Here is a 25,301-nt window from a genome sequence, read left to right on the forward strand (position 1 = left end):
TAAACAAGAATGCATTTATTAAAGATATCAAGAATACATTTATTTATTTAAGAAAAGATAACACAAAAACAAACTTTTCATAAAATTTCCTAATGTGCTTTTAGCAGTAAGGTAAAAGGTAAAGGCAGTATATCCATTTATCCCATATTAAATATGAATGAGCATAGATCTTTATTTGTGAAAGTTTTAAGTTAATGTTTATCATCAGCTTTAAAAAAAAAAAATATTAGGGTTTTAGCCTTCCACAGCATCCATGAGAAAGTTTTGTCAACAAGTGTGTGAAATCTGATAAATGCAATGCCAATTAAGAAAATGATTTATTGGGAAATAAATGGGAGATAATATGTTGAGAAAGTAGCTGACATTATTTACTTTGCTGCCAGCAACAATATGTTTCTAACAACCATTTATTACTCTACCTAATTGGTTACATTATCTCAAAACAGATCATTTCAAACAATTATCTTGTTTCAGCTGGGTTTGGAAACATTGAATCTTCATGCAGCACTAAGGTTATCTTCCTTCAATGCGAGTGTAACATTAATGTATGGAGCGTTGATTGGGATAGCAGTTGGTATATTCAAACAAAAAACCAGAGGACATTTTTCTTCTAGGAAAAATCAGTTCCTAAAATCAGAATTAAAGCTAGTACTAAATATTTTAAATAGGCCAAAATGCAAACATTATCTTGTTCTACATATTTTTGCTGAAAGTTCTGCAGCAGTCTACATGTCATAAAGCTTAAGCTGTTCTTTGATGTCAGTTTCAGACATCTCCCCAAATGTTTCTGTTTTTTCCTTTAAGAGGGTGAAGATGGCAGTCAGTTGTTCTCTTTGGACCCTGCCAAGAAGAGAAGAACAATAACAGAAAGAGAAAATGGAAAAACCATTGCATCATAAACTTATAATGCCTCTGAGCAAGATTAATGGAGTCTGTCACAATGCTTTCCGATACTTCTTCTGCAGTTATATCTGGTGTCTCTGTGGTATGAGTACGATAGCCCTGGGATATTCCCCATCCAGAATTAAAAGTAGGAATGGAGACCTGTGGCCCTCCAGGTGTTGGACTCATCAGCCCTAGCCTGCTAACAACATCTGGATGGTACCATATTTCCCATCCCAGACCTAAAGTCTGATTTATGGTAGGACATTTGAATGAAACCTTTCCCTAACATTCAGAATGGAAAATAGCATGCACCTCTGGTTGTGGGGGACCTTGGTTTCTAATCCCCACTTTGAGTGTGTTCATTTATTAAATGGAAATGGTCTTTTCAGATACAAGAGCCTATTTCCCTTAATCCCACCAGTTCCAAAAACATGTTGTTTATCTTTTAGTCCCAGAAATCATGGAAGGTAAGACCAGTAAGGTGCTATGTTACGTATGAAGGTGTTTTACATAAATAGATAGCTTCTTTAAGAAGGCACAACAGAGCAGTTGTTTAAAGCAGGGTTTCAGTTTAATGTACGTAATTTAGAGGGAAGTGATGGGATGTCTAAAAACACCTGTAACTTCAGGTTACTTCTCCCATCCCTTAGACGATGGACATGCTCTGTGACTTGTGACATTTTTATATGTCCAACTTGAACTTCACTTTGTAGAAACAAGCATCTCTGAAGTGTGTCACCCTTAAAAATGACTATAGTTCCAAAACATACTTTTCTGATGGTCTCCATCACTCTGATACCTTGAGGAAGGGATCTAGCACTTATTCTTCATTTAAATTAGGGACAACTGGGGATTAATCATTGGCTACTCAGGAGTCAGTGAGCTTGCCATGAGGAGTTGAGCAGTGGTCCCAAAAGGATATGTGTGGTACAGAAGCAAGTTCAGTTTAAATGAACCTTCAGGGGTGAGAGGACATTATGTCTGCACAAACTAATGCTTAAGCGCTGATTGCATATTTTATTTCAGAAAATCATAGATGTCTAACAGCAGGGGTGAGATCTTTAATGTGGAACTCTCATTCCAAACATATTTTAGCAAAGGGGAGGGAATACTAATAATAAGTCCTGCCCATTCGAAATCCCAGTTCAGTCATCTTTCCCACCCTCCCATATAAAGAGAGAAACTAGTTCTGCCCCGTCCCCCCTTATGGAACAAGTCAATCTTAAGGCACATCTGAATGGATAAAGCAACAGACTTCTTTGGAATGTTTTAAAGTCTATTGTGATATGAACTTCTATGGGCAGGAACCTTGAAAAATTCATGGCTTACACATGGCAACTGTACTGGTGTAAGAACACGCACATTCTTGAATCTGCAGTTCAGTTGAATGTCGGTTTCTTGATGTGGCAAAAGAAGAAATATTGGTAAATTCAGAAAGACTGGATTTGGAACTAAGAGGAACTTCTATAATTAATAGCAATGAATTAGATGATGATGATGATGATGATGATGATGATGATTAAGACTTCTGGCTTAAAAATGGATTTTCCATGGTTATGTTTCAAAAGAAATGTAAGTTTTCTTGTTATTTTTCTTCTTCATCAAAAAGAGGAGGTAGAACAGGACTGTATGTGTTGTATCCAATGTTGCGAGTGCAGAGTTATACTCGTGCAATGGGACTTACCCTTCCTCTCCTTGTATGCCTTCAAAATTTATTATGGGGTATTCTGCAATCCTCAGGAGCAAATTTTCCAGCTGTACGGGGGGGGGGCGGGGCGGTTGAGGAGAGGAAGTATCGATTTGGAGGCCGAAGTATTCTGTGCTAGTGGAAGAGCAGCCTAGGCTACAAGCAGAAGCCTGTGGACCAGCCTATACAAAATGCTCAGCCATGTGGTTTTTCCCTTGACATTTTCTTCTACAGAATGAGCGGCAGAAGTTGCAAAAGCAGAGAGAAAGATGTGTGCAGGTGGATTGCAGTGTGTCATGAGGCAAAAGTAGCTTGGGATGAAGGGTTTTACTGTGGGAAAACAGAAAAGCATATCTCCTGTCATGCTCAACTTCAGCAGCAGACATATTGGTGTGTGTGTGGTTTTTTTTTTAAAAAAATCACCTGAAAACATAATGTGACTGAGTATCACGTAGCTTGGCCCATAGCCATTACTGTCTGAGAGAAATGGTTACCATTTTTAAAATGAGTTTAGTAACTGTCCCTGCTGAGGAGAACACACGGTGGTGGAACACTCTGTTCACAGCAACCCATTGCATAGATTTCATTATACTTGTGACTTGGGTTTAAAAGTTCATTGCCCTGATCATTCAGAAGACTTCTCTATTATAACCAAGGCTCCAGTGCTGATTCATGGTGACAGACACTATTATACATTCCTGATTAGCTACCATGGGTGTAGTCAGGACTTTTGTTTGGGGAGGGGCAGCAAAAGTTGTTGGGCTTTTTTTTCTTCTTCAAGGAAATAAAAATTGTTGAACTTTTCTTGGGAAATCACAGGTAAAAATACCTGCATCGCTTCTTTCCAATTTTGGACTGCTCTTTTGTGCAAGCATGGTAGATCACAAAAGGTATATGTGCACATATAAACAAATATCATTGGATCTCAGGTTTCCTGGCTTGGAGCAACACACACACACACACGGCTGCTGTTTTGTGCAAATTTGGTAGATTGAGGAAAAATAATAAGAAAGTTGTGTGCTTACAGGTAAACAAATACCAGTGTGCATGCCCATAGTGACCTCAGGGAAGGCCAGCCCACCCATGAAGTGGCGTGAAGTAGTTGCCTCAGGCAGCAGAAGCCCCCAAGGCAGCAGCCTCATGGGCACCTCCTGCCACTCCCCCACCTCTGCCGAAGAAGCTATGCCAGTAGAGCTGCTGATCTCCTGCTGGTTTCCGGCAAGATCTTGCGAGACATCATCAAAGTCTTGCAAGATGTCAAGGAGAGCAGAAGTCCTCATGAGATCTGGGTGAGATCTTGCAAGTTCTTTCAGGGAATCGGCACCAATGCCAGCACTGCTTCTCCACAAGAGGCGGAGGAGACACAGCTGGTGGTGAGCGTCCCACTGGTGGTGGTGTGGCAGAGCAGGGTGGCACTTCCTGTTTCGCCTCAAGTGGAAAAATGGGACGTACCACCCATGACCTCAGGATTCCAGAACATACAGCTGTCAGTTTTGAGGGAAGGCAGGCAAGAACCCACAGTCCAGGTGGGGCTCACTACTCGGGGAGGAGGTGATTCCTCAGCTGGAGTAGGTTTAGGACAGGTGAGGGACACATGTGTCGTCAAGCCCAGAAGGCATAAAAGGAAAGCCGTCCTGGCCTGGCCAGGCTGGCATCCTTGCTGGGAACAGCTCTCCGGACAGATGATTTGGACTCAGGTAATTGGATGCTACTAACAGTGGAAGACAGGAATGCCTGGCGTGCTCTGGTCCATGGGGTCACAAAGAGTTGGACACGACTAAACAACTAAACAACAATTGAATACTTTCAATGCTTTTCAATAATATTTGTGGATCTGGGGGTCTCATTAAAAAGAAGACGACAGGAACAATCTACATCTCTTGTACTGCAACTTCAGGTTCTGGTCTTCATATTTTGTGTGCTACTCAATGCTACTTACAATCAGAGAAGATCTAATGAAATCTGTTTGTTATGATTTATTTAGATGCTGCTTTTTGGCCCAAAAGCTTAAGTCTATGGATTTTAGTGGGTCTGCTCTGAGGATGACTTAACTGAATAGCATCCTTTGTGTGCTGATTCAGCATTTTTACATCCGGATGCAGAAGATTTAGCATCTATCAGTCACTGCTGCTCCACTAGAATGCCAGCTTGGTGTCCAGATTTTTGGAATCCAAATAACATTCTATAACTAAGTGATCCTTCCTCCTTTACTCAGCTCCAAATATTGGGTGTAGAGAGATAATTTTTATTGGGACCTTGGAGTGGAGGAAAAGGACTTCCACTCTCTCTGCCTCTTGCTGCACTCCCAGTCATGATTGCCCCCACCCTTGCTGCAGCTGTGTGTGGTGGTGGTGGAAGAAAAGCAGATAAAAAGGTAGTACTATTTGGAAAAAGAAGGGTTAAAATGGTAGTCTTGAGTAGGAACAAGGAAGCTGCCTTATATGAAGTGAAGCCACTGGTCTATCCAGTAGCTGATGCCATCAGGTGGGTCCCTGCAGCTTACCCAGAAGAAGAGACAATGGGGAGGTCAGCACTGTGCAAACACACTGGCGTGAGCACTGTATTAACTCCACTGGTGCATTTGTGCAGAATCAACCTCCCTACAGCCTTGCCCTTCCCTCTCTCTCTTGGTAAGCAGCAGCAGCAACAACTCACCTGCACAGAGATCAGGTAAGGACTTCTGCCTACCACTGAAGCCATCTAACTCAATATTGACTAGCAGCTCTTTCCAGGATTTCCAGTTGATGCTTTCCCAGCCTTATCTGAAGATGCCAGAGGATGAACCTAGAACCTCTTGCATGCAAAACATGTGCTCTTCCACTGAGCTACCGTTCTTCCCACAAGAACCTAGGGAGATTCCTAAAGGGAGAAATCATAGCGAAAGAAATGACCAAAGCACCACTTCATCAGACCACACCCAGCCTATATAGGCCAGAGTAGCTGTGCAATGGGAACAGATGTTCCAGAAACATTTGGCCATGCATGCCACTATTTTTCCTTTCAGACTTTATTTATTTTTAAGATGTTGTGTTAGTTAATCTAAATTGCTTTATGCAAAGTTGTATAGATTGATCTTTGTATTGATGTATTGATCATTGACACTAGGGTTATCTGTAACTGAGGGAAGGTCTTGTCTCCTCCATCTTTCTGGTTCAACCCTATGTTCACTGAGCAGAGATGCCGTCCAGATGCAGCCTTATTCTCTATTTCCAACTTTGTTTGGCTTGGTGCTGTCTCAACTTCCCCTCAACCACTTTTCAGCTGCCCAGCGGACGACCCATCCACATGTGCCCATATTCAGCCCACTGTTATACTGCTTACCTATGTGAAATATGAATGGACCCAGACAGCACATGACATGCAAAAGCATGAAAGGAAGTTTTTGAGGGCAGAAGGGTGGTGGTGGGGAGCGATGCCTGTAACTTTGTGTCCTGGCTACTTTTAACCCAACATAAACTGATAGTTTGAATTTGCTCTTTTAGAATACCTACTTCTCATACCATTCCTTCAAAGATGATACTGTCTTCTAGTTGTTAATCTTGGGCAGTAATTATGGTATTGTTTCCCAAGGAGGATATAACTAATGCTCTTTGAAGTATTCCTCCCATCCCCCACCCCCAGGGTAATATTTGACACAAACCAAGTAGTTCGAGGGTGGAAAGGCATGGACACCATGCACATTAACAAACACAATGACCATTCATATAAACTATTTAAAGGTTTATTGGACTGAATAATGGCAATATACATTTTAAGCCACTAGAAATTACAGTCCTATGTATATAAGATCCACCTTCACATTTAGAAAAAAAAATGTAAAAAATACCCAGACAGCCAGTTTTGTCACTATTGAGGAGATAGCTTTGCTCGCTGCCACTAGTAATATTCCTTGTACAATAGACGTATTGCTGTATACTGAGACATTATATTGTATATAAGGCATTCTTTGCATAGTTAATGCTGTTTGGAACACTGCATCTGTCAATGTGAGTTGGAGGCAGAATGGTTGCTAACAGGTTTTTCAAAGCCGAGTGTCCTTATACATATTGGTATATATAAATAGGATTCAATTGCAAACTGTATTGCTAGTGAAAACATACAGAAGCAGAAGCTTAGACTTAAAAAAAGAAAAGAAAAGCCAAACTTCCCACTGTTTCCTAAATAAGCCCTTGAAAAAGTTATGCTGGGGGGGGGGGGAACATCTGCCCCAAACCTAGGTGCCCCAAATAATGATTGACTAAACAATTTCAAGTATTGTCTGCATAAGTTATCATTTTTAAAAGCAGCTTGGGTTTGATATATTATTAAGCATCGAATCAGTCTGCCCTCAAAACATGAAGAAAAAACAGGGGTATTGGGAGGAAATTCCAGCCTAAAATGGTAATTCTACAAAACAGGAAGTGACATCAGTATTGTCCTGAAATACTACCTTTGTGGAGGAAAAGACTTATAAAACCAGTGTGGGCTTACAGTAATTGATGGTTTCTAGCCACTAAGGCCCATCAGACGTTATTTTCTGTATGGATTAACGATCTGATAAATCTTTCAGGGAAGCAAAGAACAGAGAAGTTAAAAAAAGATGTAACAGTGTGGTGTCAGGGAGAAAAGAAAACAAGGATCTTTGAGGTTACTCGGGAAGTTTATAATTAATATTTCAAGAGTTGCCTTACATTTCATGGATTATGTTTTCTAACTCTGTTATTGGGGACAGGAAGCAACCGCTAAGTAAACAGAAGCGTTGGCTATCGAGCGTTAATGATGCTCAGACCTCAGGATGAAAATCAGTCATGAACTATTACACTAAGGCGGCAATCCTGTATATCCATTTTGCTGGGAGTAAGCCCCATTGAACTCAGTGGCACTTACTTCTGAGTACACAGGCCTAGGAGTGCATTCTTATCTCTCAGGATTCATTCTACCTAAGATGGAGGACTGCTTCGTCTTCAAAAGGCTATGAAGCAAGATAGGCTACACTAAAGTCTACATCCTTCTACCATCCACAAACCATCACAATGCTTTATATCTCAATGCATTGTCTTCAAGGATATAAAGGAAGCTTTTGGTCCCAGATGGAGGGGTGAAAAGGGACCAAATAGTTTGATATTGTATCTCTGGACTGGCTGATGCAATGGGTAACCTTTGTCCATGCTATCTAAACGGAATATCTCAGGTTTTTCTTTTGGATACAGCAGATATGGTGTGGTTGTCACAACAAAGTGCATTCATGAGTTTTACTTTGACATCCAAGAACGGCACCCTCAAAATGTAACTTCCATAACTTTCTCTAGCCCGCATAATTCTTGGGATCAAGCCACACAGATCCTTTACAGTCTCGATATTACAAAGATTTATTCTGAGGAACTCAGCTTCGTTCAGCCAATGAGAAAGTCCCGTATTTTGAGGGGTTATTTATTTTTCGGTTATGTATGTGTATCAGGTTGGTTTGGGGTTGGTTTGTTTCTCAAGCCTTTAAAGATGCCAAAGGGAAAGCCTTAGGAAGAGTTTAGGGATAACTTCATATAGTCTTCAGTTCTGCAAGGGAAACAAGAAGAAAAATAAAGAGGATACATTTCAGTCATGCCGCCTTCTGTGGGTTGCTTTCTTACTACTACTTTCTGAGATAAGTGGAGGAAAAGAACCGAGTTTAGGGAGGGAGCTTGAAGGAAAGTTTCTGAACCACCCAGGCACACACACACACAGTGATTAGCAGAAGGGGTGCCTCAAGGTTTAACACATTTGCTTCATCATTTGCAGCAGGGTAGTCTATGCCCAAGAAAGTGAGCACTGTACCTAGAAACCTCTTATTTTGTGCCAGGCACATTCCAAGTTCTAGCCCTGCAAACTGAAAACATGCAAGGATCCATGTAAAACCAAATTAATATGTCTCACTGTCCCACCTCAAACATTTTCCCCTTTGGATATCCCAAGAAAAGTGACCAAATAGCATGTTTCATAATATAGGTCTACAAACAGAATCAGGCAGGCCATACATCGCTGATGCTGGCACTTCTCACACATTACAGATTTGTGTTAGCCTTTCCATGGTTGACAGAAGCAGTTTTTACTGACCCAGGAAACTGGAGCTTGCAACAGAGGGAATTACTGCAGTGCATAGCTTTAACCAATCTCATTTCCGCTGGCAACCCTTTCCTAAAAATATCCACATCCCAGCATCATTTCCTTATCCCCCCACCCAACCGCATACAGTTTTCATAAAAATCAAAGACTGACTCGGTTCATAAACATTTTGAGAGCACGTGCTTGTTAAGGTTTGCTGTTGAGACAATATGGGTACTGGTAACCATTTATCATAGACAGCAGTGGGCAAGATGTATACTCACCCATGTCTTATATATCAGACAAAATGAGTTTACACCCAATTGTCCAGTATAAAAAGATACAGGCTATAATCTTCTTTAAGCTGGAAATAATATCTTAATAATTTACAAAGGGCAGCATAGTTCAGTCACACTCAGTTGTTTATTGTTCCCCTTTTATAGATTGAATAAAAGAAAAAGAAGCAAAGTGTATGAATCCAATATCATTTATACTGATGTTGACTTACTGAAGTTAATGAGGCTAAAGCAATGGAAATGATCGTGTAATAGCTCCACTAGGTTGCAGTCAACATGATTAAAGAACTGGTGTGCCTGCCCTTAAACCACTTTTACCTCATTTGGGTCAAAGGAGCTTAATGGCTTAAGAGACAGGCAAACAGCATTTGAATGCCATTACACTCTTCAGAAATGGTCCTTTTCCCAAAGTAGCTTTGGGATCAACAGACTTAATGGCCTCGGTGTGTTATGTCAAGTCTTTTTGAGCTGTTGGACCACACAACAGTTCTCTTGATGCCATATACATTTATATAAGGCGTTTTATTTTGTTTATTTTGTTTTGTTGGAAGCCGCCCAGAGTGGCTAGGGAAACCCAGCCAGATGGGCGGGGTATAAATAATAAATTATTATTATTATTATTGTCGTGTCAACTGAAACAGTTCATCCCAATCTTAAGACAAACATTAATGTCAGCATCAGCTGGCTTAGCAATATAAGCAGCATCATGCAAAAGAGAGTTCCACATGCTTTCTGATTTCAGCTTTGTGGACAGTCACTGACTTTAGTGTTTTAGGGAAACAAAATGGCATTCAGTTGTTCTATGAAATTCTTGATGCATCTTCTCCATGTGTAGGGAAAGGAGGGTACCCACATACCACACTTTTAGGGAATGCAGAAAACTATCTTATTTTGACCATGATCACCCCAAAATGCACATTTCTTGACAATTCACTAACAGCCCAATCTACCCATTCAAGCCAATATACTTAGATTTTACAACAAACATCAGGAACTGCATTAGCTAATGTGTCGCTATGCAAGCAATTCATCTGATGTAATGTTAGCTAACTTTGCATGGCATAGATCCAAAATACTGTACAAGTAGGGAGAGGAATATGAGATCATAGTCCCTTGATGGCTCCCAGTTCTCCCATTCAGTATTTTTCTGCAGCTTCCTAATCCATTCACCCCCTTCCCTATCGCTTGTTGACACAGCAAAACACTCATAAGTTAGCAGGTAGGGAATGGCATCAACTGCCTGGAAAAGGATCAGTACAACACGGAAGATATGAGAAGGAAATTTTGTGAAAGATTGCCAGGTGGGGCACAGATAAAGAACAAAAAGACCTGGGGAGAACTAGAAGCTGAGCAGAAATGGAAAATTTCAGAAGCTCAAAGCAGCATTCCCACTGCCCCTCCGTTTTCTCTATGCCTTCCTAACACATTCAGAAAGAAGAGAAATTTTGGCCCACTAGCTAAAAAACACCATGGGTTGTATTCCAATTAAATTATACTCAGAGGAGATCCATTGAAATTGAAGCACCTACGTTAATTTCAGTATGTGTACTCTCATGATTTCCCCTTATATGAATGGTTTTGTTTGAAAATTTGCATGCAGGCTAATTATAGTTTCTAGAGAAACAGCTATGCTGACTGCAGTAAGCCCCCACCGCCTTGGGTCTCAAGATTCCTGCTTCTTCTTCCCCACCGGTGAGTGCTCTTACCGTGCTGCAAAAGATGAAAAGCAAAAAAAGGAACAGAAACTTACCAGCCTCTCTTATCCCAAAGAAGCACCATGCTGGACAGGAAAGCAAAGCTGCTGATCAAGGAGTGGGAGGAGAAGGACAAGGCAAGCAGCAAAAGGGCAAATGACAACAGGAAGAGAAGGTATTTACCATCCCAAGGCTACACACACAAGGAATCAGCAAGCAGATATCACAGGAGGAGCAAGCAGAGGGGGGAAGCATGCACTGGGGAGCAGGATTGGCAGAGGCCAAAAAGGCACCTGCTCCAATGTATTCCCTACCCCTCGGAAGGCCTAGCTGTGTTTGCGGAAGGGGGAGTTGGCAAAAGCGCCTTAGCTGCTTTGATTGATTCTCTGCAATCGCTTCTTTCTTTTGGCATATTCGGAGGAACTGTCTTATGATGACGTGTTTGTGCACTCTGCAGTGATGCAACAGTGATGCTCTGTGACTAGAAAGACAAACTTGTATGTTGTCCTTAAAAAACAGGACACAAGCAGACCCCAAATGGGAAATTCTTGCCCTATCCTGTGGGATTTCACCAAGAAGTTGTGGTGCACTAACATTTAGATCCAAAGTTGAGAGTTCTTCCTATTGTATGAATTGTGAGTTTCAGAGTGTTGTGCACAAATCTGCTGCAAGCTTTGGCCACTGTATCTTAAATGAAGGGCAGGTCAAGCAGGAGGGCTGTATCCCCTCCATTCTCCTCTTCTTCACTTGGAATTAAACCAGGGCAAGCACACAGCTATTGGTGATAGTAAACACAGCCACCATGCATCCAGCTCCCCACTGCCCACTGCCATAATGTCTAGTAGAACGTATACTGGCTGCAATCCGCAATGCCAAAATCATATTCATTCTCCAAGCTGCAGAATTGGGAGGTAGGAAAACATGAGATCATGATGTCACAACACAAAGTACGTTCTACTACACATTAGAGAAAGAGAAGTGGAGCTAGATGCAGAGCTGCTGCTTTCATTGGCAGTGCACGTTTTCCATGATGTCTAAGTCTGGCTGTCAGAAAACTGCTTTGGGGTTGTTTGTACCTGGAAACAACAGCACCTGATGCTATCAAATGGTGGTTACCTCAGAATGGCACTTTGTTGATATTTCCCAGGAGGGGTGACATTCGGAAAGCATCCTGACCTTTATTGCTCTTTCAAAACTCACGGGACTCTTGAATGTTGCCCTTTGCCTCTGGCTAACCCTAAAACTGTGTCAAGAATGTGCACAGACATTCTCCTCAAAATGGAAATTTCACAGGGGCCATCTGCAGACCTTCTTGTCCTTAGGCTTAGGCTTATACCCTTAGTGAAAGGTGGCCACACTCTCCGTTTCTCTCATCTACGGAATGACAAGAAGATATTGTGGGTTGTATCAGCCCAGGTCCTGCCCAGAGCAGACCCGCTGAAATTAGTGGAACTTAGTAAGTCATGGTCATTAATTTCAACAAGTCTGCTCTGGTGACCAAGAAAACCTGTGTTTCTAGACCCTTGCTTAACTGCACTGAACAACTTACATTGGTTTATACCTTGTTAACTGCCTAGGCTTCCTCAAAGAATTCTTGGAATTGTAGTATGAAGACATGGTGAGGAGAATTCTATGAAAGGTCCCCACCACATCTACCATCACCACCACCCTCAAGCTACAATGCCAAGGTTTCCCTGGGAAGAGGGACTGCTTGAGAAACCAGTTCAAATCTGGTGTGGATATGCTGCTATAATACAAAATAGGAGAAGGGGTTTTGCAGAGAGGCTTCTCAAGATCTACAGAGGGCGCCCTAACACCAGGAATCTCAGATTGTCTTCCCGGGGAAACAGTAAAAATGAAGCGTAATAACTAGAAGACTGGAAAGGACAGAATCCAGAATCATATCCTGCTTTGAATTGTTGCATCCTTCAGGATTAAATCCTAATATGACCAGAGATGCATAAAGTATAATTCACAAATCACTTACTGAGCCTGTTTCTAAAATGCATCCTTTAGACTTCCAGATAGGCAGATGGGTGGAAGTGCATAAGAGGAGGAAAGGTAATGCTTTATACGTAAATATAGAATGTGGAACCCATTTGAAATCATGAGCATTTCCAGGCTGGTTTGTTCCCTTGACGCCAAAGGGGCTACTAACGAAGTGGAAGTGCAAGTTTGCCACTTGAAGCGGCTTCGGGACTGTAGGTTTTGGCCACGACCCAGAACCTAGTCACTTACTGCAGGGCATCTTCATAGATTTTCACTGGGGTATCTGCAACACTGAAAAGGCTGGCATCAAGGGCGCTTGCTGAAGCCCATGCCCCAGCTGCTGCCTCTTCTTGCTGCCTGTTCACCTGCCCTCTTGGAGTGAGCAAGGAGAAGGGGCAGCAACGCCTTGCACTCATTCTCTTGGGCAGGGTTGCCTGTTGGGCCCCAAAGGAAAGATGGATTGTGGCAACAATGGCGAGGGAGAAAGGGATGGGTGCGCTTAGGGAAGGGAGCCCACGGAGAGAATCTTGCCCCCAAGGGGCCCTTGGATTGGCACTGGACACTGCTGATCCTCAGCTACCAAGACAAGTTATGAAATGGAGCTAAGCCAAGAGGACAAAAAGTAGGCAGAGCCTATGCAGTGCAGCTGGATTCCTTGCAGACCTCTATTGTTTGCTTCTTCAGTAATCCTACTATTTGACTTGTCACTGCTCTTGACCCCTGCTGGACCCTATATCATAGCTTCAGTTCTTACTCTCTGCTCCTGGGGCTGTATCTTTCCCTGTTTGCGCTGCAATCCTGGAAGTTTTAACCTTGCCTTGATGTCCTGGCTGACTAAACCTTGGCATGATCATAATCCATCGTCTTCAGCTACATTCAAGCTTTGCTGTTCCTGCCAATTTCCTTGGCCTCTGACTTGAATGAGTTCCGAATGCATCCCTTACGTGTGAAGTGTTGAATTTTCCATTTGTGCTTTAGTGATTAAAGTTGTTTGCATCAGAAAGCCGACATGACCAGGACGCCCCTTGAATTTTCTCCCTGTTACCAGATTTTGAATTGGCCCAGATAGTTGCCCCTTGAACAGCAGTTTTATGTAGAGCAATTAGCAGTGGATAATGATTAGCTCCATGACATGAAAAGCTTCACTTGCTGATGTCAGACCTACGTAAAAGGCAGAGAAGCAAGCCAGAGCTACTGTAGCTGAGTGGCTAGGTTCAAGTCTCATTTCTACCATAGACTCAAAAGGCAAACCATTCTCTCATCTCCACTCTCCATCTCAGGAATACTATTGATCTTCCTTACTGGGCTTTTTCAAGGATTGTTGAGATAATGCATGTTTCTGAACACTTGGGAAGCACTGTATGAATGCTAAACAATAATGATTTTCAGAAAAGCTTGTTCTTCAGTATGAGAATTTCTGGAGCTGTTGGGCAAACGGTCCCTTTAATAACTGCCCTCTTATTTTCATGACTGCACAGCAAGCTAAGCCCCATATGTAGCTGTTGCATAGTGTCTACATAAGGCAGCCGTCCCCAACATGGTGCCCTCCAGAGGTTCTAGACTACACTTCCTATGATCCTTGACCACTGGCTTTGCTGATTCAGGCTGATGGGAGTTGTAGTCCAAAACACCTAGAGGGAACCAAGTTGGGAATGGATGATTTAAGCCAAAATTGCAAGCATTAGATTGTAAACAACACAGCAAAACCGTGGCAAAGGATATTAGTGGACTGGGATCAGTGTGTTCTATATTGAAAACCCAGGGTCCAATCCAGTAAGCACCGTAAAACCCCACTAATGTCAATGGGAGAGATTTCAGCATGTGCATAGCTTTGAGGGTGCTATAGTAGTTAAAGAGCACAAGTTCTGGACTAGAAAATGGCCTTAGGCAAATGACTGTATCTCAGCCCCTAACTGATACAGTCGCACCTCAGAAGTCAAATGGAATCCATTCTGGAAGTCTGTTTGACTTCTAAAATGTTTGGAAACCTCCTGCAGCCAATCAGAAGCCGTGCAAACCACGTCAGATGTTCGGGTTCCAAAGAATGTTTGCAAACCGGAACACTGACTTTCGGGTTTGCGGCGTTCGGGAGCCAAAACGTTTGACAGTTCCTTTGGGCAGAAAAGATGGCAATATTACTACAATCAGAAACTCAACCTGAATGGAAATAAGTTCTGTCTAGCCTATAGCAATTTGATGTAAATGTTCATTTTCAAATTTGGGAGGCAACTTTGCTGGACTTGGATGAAGTCAGAATGTGGATTCGGAGATCTGACAGAAGAATCCTACGTGGAACCCCTGCAGCCCGATCTTGTTATTTTTAATTCTGGCTGCTGCCTAGGAGGAGTAATTTGCAGAATGGAAAATAAAGGCCAGTGAATGTCCCATTAGGGAAAAGCCAGTGTATCCTGTTCCACCATATTGATTTGTGGTGCTCATGGTAAATGAAATGGGGCACATAGGGGAAGGAGACTAATTCATTAGTTATGAGGAGGGAGGGGGGAAGTGGAAGGTGCGGGGACGGGAGGGGGAACATGGTCAACTTTAGTTTCAGATCACATTAGCAGAGGTTATAGGTGGTACCACTAATTCTAAGAAGCATCGTCTCCTTACCAAAAAGATTTGTAAGAATGTTTGTGGCCGAGGACCTAAGGTACTTGCTACAGGGATGTGAGGTCAGAGGTCAGCTCAATCCTGTAATATAAACGCAGCAAACCTGGGTCACATCAACATGGCAGCACTGTCAGGCAGTCCCTGACTGGGGTGGGGCTGAGGGGTAAGGCAGTTGTGTTTGCACGCAAGGGATTTGGGGGTGGGGGGGGAGGACTGGGTGGCAGGTGGCATGGCTTCCCTCATCTGATTCAGTGCATCTCCTTACCTGAGGGCAGCCCTGCCCCAACAAAGCAGCTAGAAAGAAGGATTGTTTGAAGAAGCCTGAAATGAGAAATTGCTGATGCCACAGCCAGCACTCAGAGGTGGGGCGAGGACGGGGGGGAAGAAGAAAAGAAACAAAACCAGAGCTTGGGGGAAACAAAAAACACAGACACACAAAAATATGGCACATTGACAAGAAACAGAGAATCCGTTAGAAGAAATGCGACAATCTGCCAACGCCAATTAGTGCAGGAGGCTGGAGAGGGGTTTGCGAAGGGCTCTGCACAGAGGCAGCAAGCATCAAGGATCCCAGCCCAGGTGAATTCTGGAACGGAAATGCATGGCACAGGAGAAAATGCTGTCAGCCAGGAAGCAAACCACCGCTTGTAACACCGACATGGCAATCCAGGACAGGGGGAGGTGTCAGAGCACATGCTCAGCCCTTATGAAAAAGTTGTCCCGTAGAACGGCTTGCCTTCCTGTTAAATGGAAGGTCGGAGGAACAGTCACCGAACCACCTCCATGACGGAGGCAAGAGAATCTCACCTGGTTGTTCTTACATCAGTCCTCTTGCATTTTTGGTTAAATTAGCACCTGCAGGGATGGGGAGATTATGGCCCTCCAGAGGTTGTCAGACCCATCAGCCCCAGACAGCAGGACCAGCGATGACTGGGGTTGGGAATCCAACAGGACTGGAAGGGTCATAGGTTCTCCATCCATGATCTACCCAGTGAATGATTGTGGTCTATAATTCAGATCTGCACATCATACAGGCTTTGGATCATATGTGGTATATGGGGTGGCCATGTGTCCTACTTCACAGAGGATGCTCCTCCATTTGAAAGTGGCTGGCTGGTCCAAATCTGGTTTAAAGGTAAAGAACCAAAACAAGGGAGTGCAGTAACTTTGAAGTTGCCCATCAAGGGCCATCCCAGACTATGGTGAGAAGTATTGTATTTCTATTTAAATTATTTCTCTATCTCTCCCCAGCAAAATTTCAGTCAGCAATGCAAGGTCAATAGAGCAATGGGATTACAAAGTCAGTAGAGCAATACATTAGCCACCTGGAGCCTCTTTTACCTGCTGATGCATCATTGAAAAGCTAGCTAAACAGTTGGATCTTTCATTTTTGTATTAATGGAAGAGGTAGAGAAAGCCTGGTACGAATGAGAGCCTAACAGGTACTTGAATTATTACCAACAGAGGAAGGAAAGGACATTATGTTCCTACATGTAAGCACAGCAAGTTTGATTCCCTGGAAATGTGCAAGTCTACATTTTGTCTGTTAAAGATATGCATGAGGACAGAGGTGCCTCTGACTTGCACTTTCTGTATTTCTGCATGTCATGAATATAAAAATGCAAGCAGCTCTGAGCTCTGAGACTTACAGTGGAAGGGCAGGATATAAATAGTTCAAATAAATAAATAAATAAATAAATGAAAGACTGCTCCAAAATGGCTTAAATAATTTCTTCCAAAGAAAAATATGTTTAGGACTGAGGCAGAAGATAACCTTACAGCAAAGCTTGCATCAAAATGAGTTGGGACTTCTCAAGGATGGATCGCAGCTACTGGAGACCACAAGTTTGATTCTTTTGTGGCTTGATTTTAACTTAACTGCCCAGATTACATAAAGATCTTCTTTCCAAAGAAACTCATTTCTAACTACATCCAGTTAAAAGCATCAAACCGCACCAATGAATAGAGGCTTCTCTGAAGGACATTGATATAGGAGGCCATTTCTAAGGGTAGAACAACTCCAGGGCCTTTCTGTACCCACAGCAATATGTATGAATGTAACAGGTAGCACTTCTATAGCACCCTACCCAGCTAATGGGTACATTCAATGCTACTTCACTGAGGGCTGTAAAGAATTGTCTTCTTCCAGCGATATGCCTGATGAGCATGAAATGTTGCTGTTAGGTGAACGCCATCTCTTACCAAAAGAAGCTAGATATTTGTGCCTGGTGCACACATTCTGAAAGCTTTAAATTCATATTCAGTTCCTTTGAGCATTTGGCTTCCTGACCGCATTACTCACCTGGCAAACAATGCCGCAAGGCATCCTACAACCCTCTCAACAGTTCACATCTGTATTAGCCTGGTAATTAATTTATTTTGCTTGCTCATTTACACCATTCGGATCAGCTTTTGGGGCCGGGATAGGTGCATGAACTACTAGACGATAAAGCTCTCGTCTGTTATGAATTGATTAATAAAGGTAAAGGTAAAGGACCCCTGACAGTTAAGTTCAGTCACAGACGACTCTGGGGTTGTGGTGCTCATCTTGCTTTACAGGCCAAGGGAGCCAGTGTTTGTCCGCAGACAGTTTTCCTGGGTCATGTGGCCAGCATGACTGAGCCTCTTCTGGCAAAACCAGAGCAGCGCACAGAAACACCATTTACCTTCCAGTCGGAGCGGTACGTATTTATGTACTTGCACTTTTTGGCATGCTTTCAAACTGCTAGGTTGGCAGGAGCTGGGACCGAGCAACGGGAGCTCACCCCGTCACAGGGATTCAAACTGCCGACCTTCTGATCGGTAAGCCCAAGAGGCTTAGTGGTTTAGACCACAGCGCCACCCGCGTCCCTCTATGAATTGAATTGATACATAGGCCAAATATAGGCACCTTGCTGTGCTAACTACCATTGCATGAAAAGCTGTGCATGCTGAAATTCCTTCTGCTACACAGTTATTCTACATAAATGACTCCTGTCCTGTTGCATTTGGTCACCCTATGTGGTGGTTGCAATCTACAACCAAAGCAAGCAGAAGCACTTCTACTGGAGTGACTTGCGTTCAGCTGGAATCAGCAGCTCCAATTAGCCTATATGCAGTGATTTCCTCACAAGTGGATTTCCACTGGAGAAAGCAGATCTGGACTGTTTAAGCTGCAGCCCTATACACACTTACCCAGGATTAAGCTCAGCTGAAAACAATGAGATCTGCTTCTGAGTAAACATGTCTAGGATTGCAGGTTAACATCTTTACAAACATAAATTTCAGTTCTAGAACTGGCTTCCTTTCTCCATCACAATGTTCTTTGCAGACCCTTGTGGAACCATAAGGGAATTCTGAACTGAGCTCCAACTGAAGAAGCAGGGTCATTCTGCTATTTTAAATAATAGCAGTCTATAGTCCCTGTTTTTATTGGAACTAAGTGTGACTGCAGAGCAAAGTAAGAGCTCAAAAATAATGAATTATTATCTGTATGTGTGTTTGAGTATGTATATAAAGACAGGTCCAGGATTTATGGAATTGCCAATTAAATATTTAGGCTTGCGAGCATGCGACCCATTCCTAGTCAGACTTCAGGTCTCCATTAGTAAACTCGTTTTTTACACAGCTCTGACCAAACAGACACAAAAAGGGAGGAAAAGGCAAAGCAAACTTTGCTGACCACGTCATAAAGCAACAACACGAGAGGGAATCACTAAGCCATTAGCACAAGAAGGAAAGCTTTTTTTTTTTTTTTCTATATTCCATTATTTTCTTACTTATTTTATTTAGGTTAAAACTGCCTTTTTATTTTTATTTTAACAAAAAAGGCAGTATCACAAGAACTCTTTGGCACAGGTGTGGGGAACTCTTGCCCCCGCCACCCCCCATGTTGTTGAACCACAACTCCCATCAGCCCCAACAAGCATGGCCAATGGCCTGGGATGATGGGAGATGTAGTTCAGAAGCATCTGGAGGGCTAAAGGTTCTTCTCCACCACCTGCTTTGACATGTAAAACATAATAACGATGCTGGTGATGCCATCTCCCAACTGGACCTAGGCAGCTGTTCCTGTGTAGCTGCAATCCTAAATGCACATACAAGAGAGTAAGCTCCACTATAGTCAGTGGAGCATACTTCTGAGTAAACGTGCTTTGGCTCATGCTGGACATCTTCCAGTGCTAGGGTTGGATGAAGTATTCAGCCAAGACCCTTTTTGGCACTTGATTTTATAATCTTCAGTACTGGGGGGAACTTACATTTTTTGTGGGGGTGGCGGTAGCTTATCATGCTAGATATGAGATGGCAGAAGGTATCAAGTGGTGGCAGACATGTAATGAGCAGTGGCAGCTCAGCCTTCCTGAATGGGAACTGCTATGTATTGAAATCCTCACCCTGGCCACCAGGGGTATTGTGTATATAGTTTTCACTCAGGTCCACGTCAGTTAATTTAGGTGGGAAAACCTGGGGTGTTGTTACAATGTTGACAGCTGGCTGCCTATAAAAGCAGGCCGGCTGAGCTGTTCAGTTCAGTTCAGTTCCAGCTTACTATAAAGAACCACTTGGAGAAATCTCTCTGTCATCTGCTTTGTCAACCCACTACTTAATAGGAACAATGCTATATTTTGATGCAGTACAGCCTTTGGGCTACAAATTCTGTCAACCCCACTGATGCAGCTGCTGGTGGGAGTTGCATCTGGAGGGCACCAGGTTGTGGAAGTCTGGTAAAGCACCATTCCCAGGGGTATTAGTGGAAATATGTATAGTTAATTCCACTGGCCATCTGCTCCCTGGTTGACAAGAGGTCTTAATGCACAGAATGAGAAAGTAATGGAAGGCCAGAAATGGCGTCTATTTACATGATCCCTACCATACTGGGTGGCTAAACTCAAAGAACTAAAAAGAAAAGAAAACCTCTTTGGAAAGTGATTTAAACTGAACTTGTCTGAGCCTGAGGGCAACCACAACAGGATGCCCACAGTATATCTTGTTCCTCTGAGAAATGCTGGCTATTCATTGCTTGGACAACCTCAAGATCCCTCCTTGAAATAGGAGGCTAGAGCCATTCCTTGCCAGCAGAGCTGTTTCCAAGGAAGTGGGCAGCATCTCTCAAAATGGGAATACCACATAGCCGTTAGTCGGACTTTAATTCCCAGGGAAGCAGCAGGTGCAAATAGATCCAAATGTCTTAGTCTTTTGAGAATGGATAAAATGCAGCAGCCAAATAATTCTGAGTTACAACTTGTAACCAGAAGAAGAGGGGTTCCAATCGCTGGCTGATCTGCTGAATTTAAAAGGATGCTCAGCTTACCTTTGTTCTTCTTCAAGTTCTTCTTTGGTCATCATGGTTTTATACTGGTTTCCTCTCAGTTTCCCAGGACTATATTTAAAGGAGAACTGTTCATCTGCTACAGAAGAGAGAGAGAAAGTCAGAACAAAGAAAGAGCTAGGTCCACAATTTTATGCTGACATAGGAGGAAAGACTACATAACAGTGAGGCTTATTCCCAAGCAAAATGCAAAAGATCAAGCTATTGTTCTCTGAAGAATATTCCTTTCTCCTTGAATTAAGCGTTCACTTCCATATTAGGAAGAAGCAAATGCTATTTTGATTACCCTACGTTATTCTGATTTTGCCTTCCTTCTAGCCAGAGATTTATCTGTTTCCCTTGTGAGCTGTTTAATGCTTTAGTTTTGCATGCAATCTATAATCACACAGAAAGAAAAGTGAGCTGGGCCAAAAATGCTCATCACACAGAAATCTAGTTGCATCTTGAAAATAATTCCACTTCAGATTTTTCAGTTCTGAAATGTGAAAATCAGAAGAAACATTTTTTTAAAAAAAATTAAAGGTGCGAGCTGGTCATATCTGGCCATCTCTTATAGGTGCAGGAAATGTTTCCTATGCATATTTCAGAGAATGGCAGATAAGTTGTCCTGAGTAGATCACAAGGCAATCACTTTATTCTCACTTTTATCACCATTCCCTAACCTCCCCCTACGGTCACATCTCTGCGTGTTGTTCTGCCCGGTGTCTCCTCACACAGCAGGGCTCTAGCATGTCAAATTCTGTGTTGAATTGTGTACCCATTAAGCATGTTGCATATATGACTCAAATGTGTGCGCACAGCCCAAGATTTTATGGGGCAGAGGTTTTCTTTGTTACCACCTGATGGTGATGATGGTTTTATTTATTTGCCACCCATCTGACTGGGTTGCCCCAGCCATTCTGGGCGGCTCCCAACAAAATACTGAAAACACAAGAGGATTCCTAAGTTGTAGATTGGGTTTGCTGCCTTTCTTTACAGCAATGAATGATGCTTTATTTCTTTGGAATCCTGTAGACATAATTAAAGCTATAACTACAGTGGTACCTCGGGTTACATACGCTTCAGGTTACATACGCTTCAGGTTACAGGCTCCGCTAACCCAGAAATAGTACCTCGGGTTAAGAACTTTGCTTCAGGATGAGAACAGAAATCGTGCTCCGGCAGCGCGGCGGCAGCAGGAGGCCCCATTAGCTAAAGTGGTGCTTCAGGTTAAGAACAGGTTCAGGTTAAGTACAAACCTCTGGAACGAATTAAGTACTTAACCTGAGGTACCACTGTAGTAGGCAAAGACCCGAGGTTTATCTATTCAAAGCAGGTTTTTGCTAGAGCTCTTTGTTTATGTTTTAAACCGCAGTTCCGGGTTACCTTCCAACAAGAGCCTCAGTAAACGATAGGCCTGGAAGTCAATTAGAGGCCCCAAGGCAAGGGGGAGGCACCTGTGCCTGTCAGTTTCTTTTCTTTTAAGCGTGCATACATAAAAGGTTGCATTTAAATAAACTCTGCACCAGGCAGACGATGGAGCAATGCTGACTCATTGTTGGGACTCTCCAGTGGGGCACAGGTTGTTCTCCATGTGCGAGGAGCAGGGGGACACTGTCTATTCTTAGAGCTTTATTTCTAACTGCAGGGAGGAGGGTATTGTTGTAAACCAGGCTATGCAGCCATTACGAGAGGCAACTCATCAGGAGCTGAAGGGCCGCTGCTTCATTTGTATATGCTAATGTCATGCCATCAGCATAATGACATGCTGTCGGCAATTTGCATCTCATTTGGAAAGAGCCAAACAGCGCTTTGCGCATCTCCAGCGATACATCTTCACGAGGAATTGTCATGCTGTTTGTATTACTGCTCCGAGTGGTGCTTGTCTTTGGCGAGGGGTCGGGAACAGATGGGGAGGAAGCGCCCCAGGGTTTCCCTCAGAGCCACCTAGGCTGCCTTGCGCCAACCCCCCACCCCCAGTGGCTTTAGGTGATAGTATGAGCCCAACTGCCAAAGAGAAAGGCCCCGTGCTGAGCCAACCGTATGGAATTCTGATGGTGTCAGGTAAAAGGGCAGGAATTAAATTTCTGCTTCAACCAATTAATCAATTCATTAACCAATTGTGGGACCAGTTAAGAGTCACAGAGGTGGTTGCTCACCCCCACCTCCCAAAAGTAGTAGTGCTCAAAGCTCTGCCTCAGATATAGCCAATGCAGGTGCTCTTCAGATGTTGCTGGATCACAGCTCCCATCATCCTTGACCACTGATCATGTTGATTGGGGCTGATGGAAGTTGGAGTCCAACATATCGAGGGCATCCCTTTAGCTACCACTTCTCTGGCTCAACCCCTATATTTAATACCCTCCATATTGCTCTATCCCCCAGTTCAAACCACCTGAGAAAACTACTTACCTCAAGGTAGGGGGGAATCCATCTGCCAGACCTATATATGCAGAAGTAAAAATTCCTGGACCCTTCTGTCATACCCATGCTTCAGTCTCCCTCCTCTACTTTGGATCGGTCATCCTCAGAAACTATAGTTTCTGAAGCAATCTGTGGATAACTAAAGTATGTACTGGGACACAAGGAGGGAAAACTGGGTATAATACCAACCAGCTCCATAGCATATATTTTCTGGGACTGAGAAGAAAGAGCAGCCCACAAAAGGTAGAGGTAAACTATGAAGTTTGCTTGCAGCATTGGAGTAAAAATACTGGAAAACAGCACTATGCAAATTCACTCCCTTCCCATACGCCACACACTTTCAGCAACAGCAACCACCCTGAACAGCAAAGCCTTGGCTCAGCAGCCTTGAGGAAAGTGAAGCTTCATGAAATCTCATTTCCCCTCATGGAAAAACCAACAGTCTCCCCTGACAATGGCAGCCACACAAGTCTGATCGACTGGAAGTGTGCAGAACTTCAGCTCATTTAATTATCACACACTACCAGAGAGCTTGAAAAGGCGCTTTAATGGGTCACTGATCCTGGAGTTCCTGGATAAATGCTAGCGAGACCATCCATTGAGAGAAATCAGCAGTAACGCCACGATTTATGAAAGGAATTGAATAAGGAACGGAGAAAGGATTTGTTGTTTCTGTACTTAGAGTTAGCCTGGCCACCGGCATATTCAGAAAGCTCCGAAGTACAGAGTTTTGTTTGTTTTCATTCCCAATGGAATGTCCAGGGAGGCCATGATATTTTCAGTTGCCTCTTGTGGAAGGAGTAACAGAAACCTAAGGTCACTTTGCAATCATTCCCTCTGTTGCTGATGTTCAGGTGAGAGTGCCGGTGTACCGAAAGGAAAGTGTAATGAATTAGAATATGCTTGGACAAGAGAGAGTATATGCTCAGAGGAAGGACTGCAATAAATACAAAAAGGCCAGCTTTAAAAGCAGCCAGGTCGTCCCCACCTCGTTGCATTTCAAATCACATTTGCATGTCACTGTATATAGCTGTGTGTGTGTGTGTTTCCAAGTTGCCCACCGTGTGAGTTCACAACAGTGGACAGAGAGTGTGTGTGGAAGCCTTCATACAGTTACGTTTTCAAATAGGATCAAAGCTGGTTTGAGAGGAAAAGCATCAAAACTCAGTATTTCTCAAGAAACTACAGGAGAGCTGTTGATTGAGGCTGATGTTGTTGTGTGCACACATATCCACAAACCAGCAGTGGAAAAGTGCACGGAATACAGGCCAATTTTTTAAAAAAGAAATAGCACCGAGCGTGCTCATCGACCACAAAATGCTGACAGTCTGTTGGGGATGGAGGAACAAAACAGCAACGATATAAAACTGGATTTGGGGGGACTGGAATGGAGTTGGGGCATCCTGGAGGAAAGCCTGGCTGACTGAATAAAAAGGTGAACAGGCACACTATAATAGCTGGTGAATCTACCAAGGACCTCTTTCTTCCACTTCTTTCCATAGTCAGGGCCGGCCTGAGACATGTTGCCACTGCAGGCAAAATACGACGACGCTGTCCCCATCTGCACAATGGCGCCCCCACCCACAGATCCTCGTCCCCTCCCTGCCTCGGCCACAGCCTCCACACTGCTGCCAGCTGCATTACTGCAACTGTACCCTCATCTGCAGCTGTACCTGTGCTGCCACCGCAATACAGGGGCAGTGGGCGCAGCGGCACAGTCGTTGGGTTGGTGGCACAGCTGAAGCCCCAGCAGGACTGACAGTGGCACAATGGCAGGTGCGGGGGCAGAGAGGGGGAGGGATCTGCCACCTGAGGCAAATGGCTTCCCCTCAACTGCATGCATGGAAGGCTCCTGTCTGTAGTGCAGGGATGGGGAACTTTTGCTTCTCCCGACGACGTTGGACTTCTGTCAGCCGCAGCCGCAGATTCCTCCACCCCTGCTCTAATGCTGTTGGGAGGGTAGGATGAAGCTGGATAGGATGCAGCTAGATCTAGCTGCCCAGACACAAATGGAAGAGGATAGGACTGGGGGGCGAGTCCTGATGCTCTGACATTCAGATGGTAGATGATGAGTGACCATCAACATACCATGTCATTTCAGAACAAAAATGAAAAATAAAACACTTTCAGAGTGATCAATCTGCGCTAAAGCTGCTGCAGTTGCTTCAAACAATAATGAAAGTTTACTGAACAAAGTCGATGGTCAACTATCCATGCTTGCAACTTAATTCTTATTTCTCTAGTTTTTACTTCTTCTGTGAGAGCTTCTTCATTTAATCTCTGTGGGTCCTTCCACATGACCTGTTTAGTGAGCGTTCATCCTGATTTATTGAGCATTTATTCTGATTAGACAATGTTCGCTATTTAAT

At 43.4% G+C, this 25,301-nt stretch overlaps 1 protein-coding gene across 4 annotated transcripts in view; it reads right to left on the reverse strand.

Moving 5' to 3' along the window:
- Positions 1-21: 21 nt before the first annotated feature.
- The window catches only part of JMJD6 (jumonji domain containing 6, arginine demethylase and lysine hydroxylase), a 79,868-nt gene continuing 54,588 nt past the window's right edge, over positions 22-25,301 (reverse strand). The window contains exons 3-5 of one of the 4 annotated variants that reach the window (XM_083487628.1): positions 20,512-20,608; positions 15,222-15,302; positions 6,278-8,104 (exon numbers count right to left, since the gene is read on the reverse strand). In XM_083487628.1, the coding sequence (XP_083343754.1) occupies positions 15,269-15,302; positions 20,512-20,608 (131 nt within the window). In that variant the 3' untranslated portion in view covers positions 6,278-8,104; positions 15,222-15,268. Of the gene's footprint in view, positions 841-6,277; positions 8,105-15,221; positions 15,303-20,511; positions 20,609-25,301 lie in introns of those variants that run through there. The other 3 variants (XM_083487627.1, XR_014522123.1, XM_083487626.1) reach the window with 3 other exon arrangements.

Source organism: Podarcis liolepis (genome assembly GCF_965112155.1).
Source record: "Podarcis liolepis genome assembly, chromosome: 2".
Lineage (NCBI taxonomy): Eukaryota > Metazoa > Chordata > Lepidosauria > Squamata > Lacertidae > Podarcis > Podarcis liolepis.